Here is an 8,641-nt window from a genome sequence, read left to right on the forward strand (position 1 = left end):
GACAGAGCTGTGCTGGTCCATATCGAACAAGGAAGCTTATTAAGTGTTTGAGCTATTTACTGTTGAAACTTAGAAAAGGTTTCTTGTACTTTGGAAGGACAGACAATCAATATTCTGTCCTGTATTTTGCCACTATTATGAGCATCACGTTACATAAATACAGTTTTTCACTCAAATTCATTGTTTGATTTTAATAGCTCTCACTGTCTTTTACTCCTCATTTTAATCCATTCTCATGTTTTATCAGCAATGTGAACATGTAAAATATGTGTGGGTAAACTCAGCAGTTTATGGAAGAAAGTTGAAATAAGATACTTTCAAATGATTATAATTTTATGCATACTGATGTACTTTGACAGTCAGTTGTGATGGTTTTATTAGAATAAACATATTTATAAAACATTGCTATTGTTACACAGTGAATCTTTGTCTGTTTGCAGCCCCAAAACACTGACTACAGTCTTAGCAACACGTTTGTGTTGCGGCTGACACATTCACACAGCATTTTTTAAACTATTCAGATGGCAGGAAAATTATAACATGTGGCTGGATGCATCCAGGTCTTTTTTTCCTGCCCAATGCTTCCACTGGGGGCACACAACAGTTTTTTTTTCAATTCTACATTAAAAAGCAAAATTAAACAATATATTTATTACATTTAAGGTTGACTCGCTTTAAGGTTGCAAGCACATGTAACACATTCCTTCCCATAGGATCACACCAATAACTGCAAATAAAGATTGAAGATGCATCTCCACTTCCTCCCACTGTACAAAAATGAGACAATAATACACCAGCGTCAAATTAACTACCTAAAATGACAACTGTACCATACTTTGATTTTTAATTTGGTCCATATGTATGCGTAATCCATAGAGAATTATGACATGACGCCAGTGTTCCCCTCAGCACTTTGAACTTTATTTTAGCTTCTCTTAGCTCATTGCTTTGGTTTGGAACCTGCATATTTCACCTTCATTGACCCTGCTTTCATAAAAAAGCCCAAATAAACTTATTGTATGCAACTTAGTCAGTACAAAGAACAAACAAGAGTTGAGCATTTAGCAGCTTAAGGTCCAGTTATTTTTCTCAGTTAGCAAAGACTAAACGTGAGCTTAAGAGGGGAGTGAATATTTGTAAAGTAGTCAGAAACCCCCCACAAATGTATGCTATTGAGCTGAGTGATCTACGTTTTAGATGTTGGCTAAAAAACATTCACCATGGCCACGTTTCAAGATGATGACATGTGTTTAGATGTGTTTTCAACTTGTTCTACCTCCCCCTTGTGGACATTTTTTAATGCAGTTTTAAGGAAGAGTTACTTATACACTGAAGCTACATACACATTTGACAATACATAGAACACTGGAGCGGTATTTACATTGTTACATCCATTGGGATGTGTTGTTTTTCTTGCACAGTATTTCTTCTTTGATTCCCTCATTGAATTTCACTACACAGACTATATAACAGACTATATCACATTAAAACACACTGATGAACTTTTCTTTCAGCCGAATTTCAGACTGTGGTTTTAAACTGTTCGGACTGCATCGAATGTCTCCTTAAAGGCATCCTCCTGGTCAGCTCTTTTGGGTGTCCAGGAGGGGCAGAGGGAAGGAAATGTTTTTGTTCTGTCTCTATGTCAGAGAAACCCCCTCCAGCACCAGATCCAAAGTTGCAAACATTAAGAATGGGAGCATTGGTGGAGTTGAGGGTCAGAGGTGGCAGAGACCTAGGCCTGGCCTGAGAGTTGTGATCCAACAAGAAGGCACCAGAACCTCTGCGCTCATACCTAGAAAGCACTCTCCTGCTCGGACCCAAGGTCAGCAATGACTCTCTGGAGCACAACGTGCTGGAGCAGCGTAAGAGGGCCAACTTCTTGCACTCTGTTGGGGGATTTTGGATGTCTACAGCAAGCTGGGGGTCAGAGCTGTAGATTTCTGCACCCTGCTTGCACCTCTGTATAATGCTCTGAAGGCTTGACGAGGACATGCTGTGAAGTGTAGTTCCATGGCTTTTGCCACCAGACAGGCAAGAAGAGGAGGCGGCTGAATCTGTTCCAAGGTTTACAGAGTGGAGGTTAGGATGGGAGGCAGAGTGGGATGATAAGAGACCTGGTAAAGATATCTTTTTTCTGGCATGTTTGGCGAAGTCTTTCTTGTTATCTCTTTCTACTCCTATATCCTTTTCCAGTCTTCCTTCATACAATTTAGAGCTGTTAGATGTGGTGCTGTTGTCCCTATCCAGTCTGGGAACTCTAAAAGAGAAGTCTTCAGTTTGGCTGCAGTCATGACCATTTTTTGAAGACACGGCTGCATGAGGCTGCTGAGTGAGCAGAGATGCTGGGATCTTTAGCCAAGGCTCAGAGTTCAACCTCAGGAGGGGCTGCTGCAGTCTGCTTGCCGCCGTTTGACCAAGCCCTCGAAACCGTGATGGGGAACATGGATTGGAGCTTACGCAACAGGACTGGGCGTCATTAAAAGAGAAGACAGGCTTCGGGGGACATGTGGATGCGGGCGTGCACTGAGGGGAGGTGATGAGCTGAATTTCCGAGGGAGATGCAGGAGCTGCTGATTTCTGGTCGAGAGGACCAATGGGAGGCATGCTGAGGTACTGCTTGGCTTGCAGTTTCCCACATGGGAATTTGTCAGTCGTTATGATGATCACCTCTTTCCCTTTGGCCTTGCAAGTGTCAAGCAACAGTTTCAGAACATTCCACTCTCCAGCCATGACTGCATGGACCAATGCTGATGTCCCGGACTGATCCTCCAAGCTAATATCTGCTCCACTGTCCAGGAGCAGAGTTACCACCTCAGGGCCGGCCTGGTCGCGGCAGGCGTGCATCAGTGCAGAATGACCCTCCTTGTCCTGGATGTTGGGGTCTGCTCCTTTCTCCAGCAGAAATTGAACCAGTTTGACCCGGCTGGCGCTCTGGGCGTCTATATGCTGGGTCCTGCAGGCTACCATCAGGGGTGTCTGGCCTTGGCTGTTACTCTCATTGATGTAAGCCCCGCCCTCCAGGAGCAGCCGTGTGAGTCGCAGGCGACGGAGGAAGACTGCTCGTAGTAAGGGGTTACCCGAATCCATCGCCACCCTAGAATTACAGCCTTCTACTTCCATCACTGGTCCCAGCAAGTGGATATGAATATGTAGTAATACAAATTTCTGTGGATAATAACAAAACATATGTAGGGAATTATGCAGAAGTAGAGCAACTATATACATGTTAGTTTCATAGACAGTAGAGGATTTTGGAATTTCTGAAGCCAACACGTGCATTCTCAAGTAAGACACATTAGACAACTGTACATCTGCCTCATACACACATGCACATACACTGAATGCTCATCTTCTCTCCCAGCCCGCACATGCACTCACCACACCCATGCATGATTTTCTGCACCGCAACAATCCATCTTCTTTACAAGTCCGTTCCAAGTATGTATTCTCTGTCATGTCTGCACATGCACGTTAAATCCTGTGTTATTTTGTCCTGTTTCACCAGAAGAAGATTTGTGTCCTTTTTTTTTCTTGCAGAAAGGACATTCAACAGTTCTTTTTCATGCACCTGTCCTCTGCAGCACCAGCAGAGGCAGCCCCTTTCTATCCACCTCTGTCTGTACTGTATGCCCTTGGTTGTCTTTACTAGAGCAGATAAGGTGAGTTACCCACATCTGATACAATAACATAACATTTTACTGTATGACTCACAGACTGTAAACTGAATCTATATATACATATATATGTTGCATGAGATGATGCTATTTGCATTTCAGGTTGTATGAAAAAGTAGCAACAGTCACTTTGTGTGTGTGTGTGTGTGTGTGTGTGTGTGTGTGTGTGCTTGTGCAATGCTACAGTTTTACTCTATTACAAATAAAGGTATTTCTTACATTAATAACTTTTCTTAGTAACATAAGATCATAAGATACATAAACAAAATGTACTTATTTTAAATAAATATTATGCTGATATTCATTCATATTCATGTACTTTTAATTTGGGTTAACACTTGAAAAGGTTTACATGCTCTAATGTTGAGTAAAGGCATCAGTGTTCTCATACTGCCCATTCCTGCATTTCCTCTTTTCACACCTGGATCTCTTTTAGGGTTGTATTTTTCCCCACAGTTTATTGGCTGGCAAGTGACACATATATGTGCACAAAAGCTGAAAAAGTGATTTTTGCATAATATGGCACCTTTAAACTATTCAGTCAAAATGGGCTCTGGCAGTTATGTTGTGACAACAGCCTCTACATTAAAACCACTGACAGGTGAAATGGATAATGTTGAGGAATTTTCATTTATCCTCCCCTGAGAAACTTTTCAGATGAGTCTTCTCAGGCACCAAGCAAGGTAATCTTATCTATGGCAAGCCGAAACAATCATTGAGCAGCTGATTTCTCACTCGAGGTGTCGTAATCCCGGGAAGATGGTGACATTAATCAAAGCTAAATACACTACAGAGACCGGGGATGGGCAGACTATCTTGGGATGCCAAACACTATGAACCCGTTGATCTGTGTAGCGAACCTGAAGTCTCCTTAATATTGAGCTCTTATAATAAATACTTCTGCTTCAGACATCCACGGTTTCCGTCTACCTGATTCAGCATCCACTCCATCAATTATACCATTTCAGATAACATTGACTATCAGGTTATAATGCAATGTTCTGCTGCATGGGACACCTTAATCTGGGTGTTACTAGAACACAAACCACCCACCTCTAAACATTGTTACAGACTGAAAGCCAAGCAGACCCCCCATGGCACTCTTCGCTGGCAGTCGTCTCACCCAGCAGGACAATTTGCTGCCACACTGCAAGAACTGCTCAGAACACGACAAACTCCCCAGATTCCAATCTGATCAGAAGAAGCTAGATCTGTGGAGGCCACAGCCACAAAACTAACACGACCAAACGGATCCGCTGCCAATGTCCTAACATCACAGGACACCACAAGGGTCCTGTGTCCATTCCCCAATGCGTCAGAGCTGTTTTGGTGGCACGAGGGAGACTTTCACGATTTTAGGCAGGTGCTTTTAATGTTGTGGCTGGTGTTTATTATACTTTTGGATGAATCATTACTGGTGCAGTAATGGTTGCTTGCAGTCAAGCTGATTGTTGCTATATGATAACTTGTTGAGTGGTCTAATAAAAGGTATAACAATGGATCATATTTCAGACTCTTACATTGGATTCAAAATCGTAATCTCTAAAGTAGCTAAAGCTGATAAATGTAAATCATACAAGTATGTATATCTCAGAATTGTAATTGTTCTTTACTTGTCACTTCATCTAAGCCATCAACCTGTTTTAGATCATATTCCATCAAGGCTATTTAAAGATGTATTACCTCTAATCAATAGTTCCATATTAGATCAGATCAATTTATCTATATTAACAGGCTATGTGCCAAAGGCCTTTAAGCTGGCAGTAGTTAAAAAGAACCAACTCTAGACCCAGATAGCTTAGCTACTGCTGAAGGTGACCAATGACCTTCTCATGGCCTCAGACAGTGGACATGTTTCTATTCTCGTCCCATTAGATCTTAGTGCTGCATTTGGTACCATTGATCACAAGATTCTATTACAGAGATTAGAACACATTGGGATTAAAGGAACAACACTACAATTGTTTAAGTCTTGCTTATCTGATAGATTTCAGTTTGTTAACGTTAACAACAAATCTTCCATTAATACGAAAGTTAGTCATTGAGTTCCACAAGGTTCTGTGCTGGGACTGATACTTTTCACTTTATATATGATTCCTTAAGGCAATATTATAAGAAAACACCACATACATCTGTAAAGCCAGATGAAACTAATCAGTTAGACAAACTTCAGGACTGTCTTAAAGACATAAAGGCCTGGATGACTTATCATTTTTACTTTTTAAATTCAGACAAAACTGAGGTCATTGTACTCGGCTCTAAAACACCTCAGAGAAACATTATCTGATCATATAGTTACTTTGGATGGCATTACCTTGGCCTCCAGCTCTACTGTGAAGAACCTTGGAGTTACCTTTGACCAGGACATGTCCTTTGACTCACACATAAAACAAGATTCTAGGACAGCCTTCTTTCACCTGTATAATATCAAGAACATTAGAAACATCTTATCTCAAAAGGATGCTGAAAAACTAGTCCATGCATTTGTCACTTCTAGACTAGACTACTGTAATTCATTACTGCTAGGATGCCCCAATAAGTGAAAAGCCTCCAGCTAATCCAAATGCTGCAGCACGAGTTCTAACAGGAACTGGAAAAAGAGATCATATTTCTCCAGTGTTAGCATCTCTGCATTTGCTTCTTGTAAAATTTAGAATAAAATTCAAAATCCTGCTCCTAACCTACAAAGACCCCACCCCCCCCACCCTTCTGCCCACCTCACCTCTCCTCACACACCTTCATGGTGCTTATATTTGAGCTGCTCTCGAAGCACACGATCACCACGTCAAGAAAAGACACATTTTAGTCCGAAACCACCACAAAGCTTAAAATCCCGTTCAGTTAGCATTAAAGACAGCAGCCAGATTAACCCAAGAGGTTGTAATACAGCAGAATTAAGTTGGACACTTTGTGAAGAATTGATGATAGTATTTTTTTCTGCTGTATGTCACTTACCAGGCTTCAGTCAGGATTAGTCCTCTCTTGCAGACATTTATGCGCTTGTAGCTGAGCTGCGACTGATGTCCTCTGTGTCCAGGCAGTGCTGAGTTGGTGTGTGTGTGTGTGTGTGTGTGTGTGTGAGTGTGTGCGTTGTGTGTGTGTGGTGTTTGTGTGTGTGTGTGTGTGTGTGTGTGTGTGTGTGTGTGTGTGTGTGAGACAGCAAGCCAGAGGAGACAGGAGATTCAGCAGCCAAGGTTTCTCAGATTGCGTTGGTTTGTCGGACAAAGTACATAATGAGGGAGAGGGCTGCAGGTTTGTTGTTGTCAGGCACGTCTAAGAAATGGTTAATCCATCACCATCGTAACAGGAGAGTTAGTGAGAAGGCGACTAGGAAAGGTTGACAGAAATGAAGCACTATAGCAGCCCAGCGCCACAGCACGTCTGCTTTGTCTTGTCATTAAATAAAGGTGGCCTGATTCAGCAAAAGCCCATTAATGGTGAGACTGCCTCATAATACTTTCTTTAGTTATGTGCAGAAAGGAAAATTATTTTCTCCACCTTATCAATGACATCTCCATGACAACCATCAAGGAGGCCGAATGACGGCACACGTTGTAATTGTGCTAGAAGAGCTGCTCTTTGTTGCCTGTGTGGGAGTGTGCACGCACCTGTGCGAGGACAAGAGCTGTGCATATACTTTGCATGCACGCTATCTTATGCTGCTACTGCAACATGAAAAAAGCTTCAGCACAAGTTCTAACAGAAACTAGAAAAAGAGATCCTATTGTAAATAATTCTAAAAATCCTGTTCCTACAAAACCCTTAATTTCAGGTTTCATCATATCTATCAGAGCTCATAGTTCCATATTCTCCCAATAGATCACTTTGCTCTGTAAAAAGGATTACTTGTGGTTCCCAGAGTCTGTAAGAGTAGAATGGGAGGCTCCTCTGGAACCACACCCAGTTTGTGTTAGACACCCTCTCTTCATTTAAGGTTAGACTTTAAACTTTCCTCTTTGATAATGCAAAAATTTTAGCCCCCCCCCCCCTCTCCTCTTACCCCAACCCGCTCGGGGATGTTCCACCCCAACGAGTCGGGTTCGGCTAGAAATTATAAAATTGAGAAATATTTTTTTCTTCACAGTAGCCAAGTGCTTGATTGTGGGAACTGTTGGGTTTCTCTGTAATATAGTCAGGTTTCGACTTTCGGATAATGTATATCATGATTTGGCGCAATACAAATAAAATTGAATTGAAGAATGAGACAATGCCTCTTTCACTGACTTATTTATTGTTGATGTGACTTTATGTGTCAGAACACAAAATTAAGGGACCAAAGACAGAATAAGAGGAGAAGAAAAATAAACACTGGTTCTAGTTTGTTTCCCTTAGCATAAAAAATACGAACACATGTGAATGTATCTAACATGAAATATGACTTTTAAAACATCCCTATTAAACCACCACTCACCCAGCTGTTAACTGTACAGGGTTTCTTTAACTTTGCTGTAACCATAGAAACACCTGTGAATTCACCACACAGTTCGTGACTCCACCACAAGATGTCAGCATCTGTCATTATTTTTCGTCATACACATTCACCTGTTTTACTTTATTGTGTGCCTGTTAATACTCTACTTTATATTTCTGTTTTAACTCACTGACAATCTCCTTTCTTTTAGTGTTTCACTATATTTTTTCCAAACTTCAATTGTTCAACTACAATTGTTTTACCTAGCTATTCTCAATTTTTGACCTGCTATTCTGAATTTTAAATTGCTTACCCTTCCTCTGGTGTTTCCTCATCGCATATATACCTGACATTGTTTACTCTCCCATAAACGACCATATAGGTCATTTATCAAGCAGCTTATTATGACCTATGTGGTCATTTTAAAGACCACCGACTCCTAGCGATCATGTGTAAACGGCCACTAGAGGTCAGTATTGTGACGTACCGTAGACCTGGTAAGTCCGTCAAGCAAATAAAGGCAGACGATGCTCTGAGGTGAAAAGTATTTGTG

At 41.4% G+C, this 8,641-nt stretch overlaps 1 protein-coding gene across 1 annotated transcript; it reads right to left on the bottom strand.

Moving 5' to 3' along the window:
- Window positions 1–403: 403 nt before the first annotated feature.
- Window positions 404–6,743, bottom strand: LOC118301612 (ankyrin repeat domain-containing protein 34B-like). Its single transcript, XM_035627235.2, has 2 exons — window positions 6,633–6,743; window positions 404–3,168 (listed from the first exon to the last, which is right to left on the bottom strand). Exon 2 carries the CDS (start codon window positions 3,121–3,123, stop codon window positions 1,522–1,524), a length of 1,602 nt encoding a protein of 533 aa, XP_035483128.2. The 5' UTR covers window positions 3,124–3,168; window positions 6,633–6,743; the 3' UTR covers window positions 404–1,521.
- Window positions 6,744–8,641: the final 1,898 nt, after the last annotated feature.

Source organism: Scophthalmus maximus, chromosome 2, assembly GCF_022379125.1.
Source record: "Scophthalmus maximus strain ysfricsl-2021 chromosome 2, ASM2237912v1, whole genome shotgun sequence".
Lineage (NCBI taxonomy): Eukaryota > Metazoa > Chordata > Actinopteri > Pleuronectiformes > Scophthalmidae > Scophthalmus > Scophthalmus maximus.

Excerpts from the sequence above, each read along its gene's own strand:
- LOC118301612 (XM_035627235.2), bottom strand. The coding sequence starts at position 3,123 with ATGGAAGTAGAAGGCTGTAATTCTAGGGTGGCGATGGATTCGGGTAAC.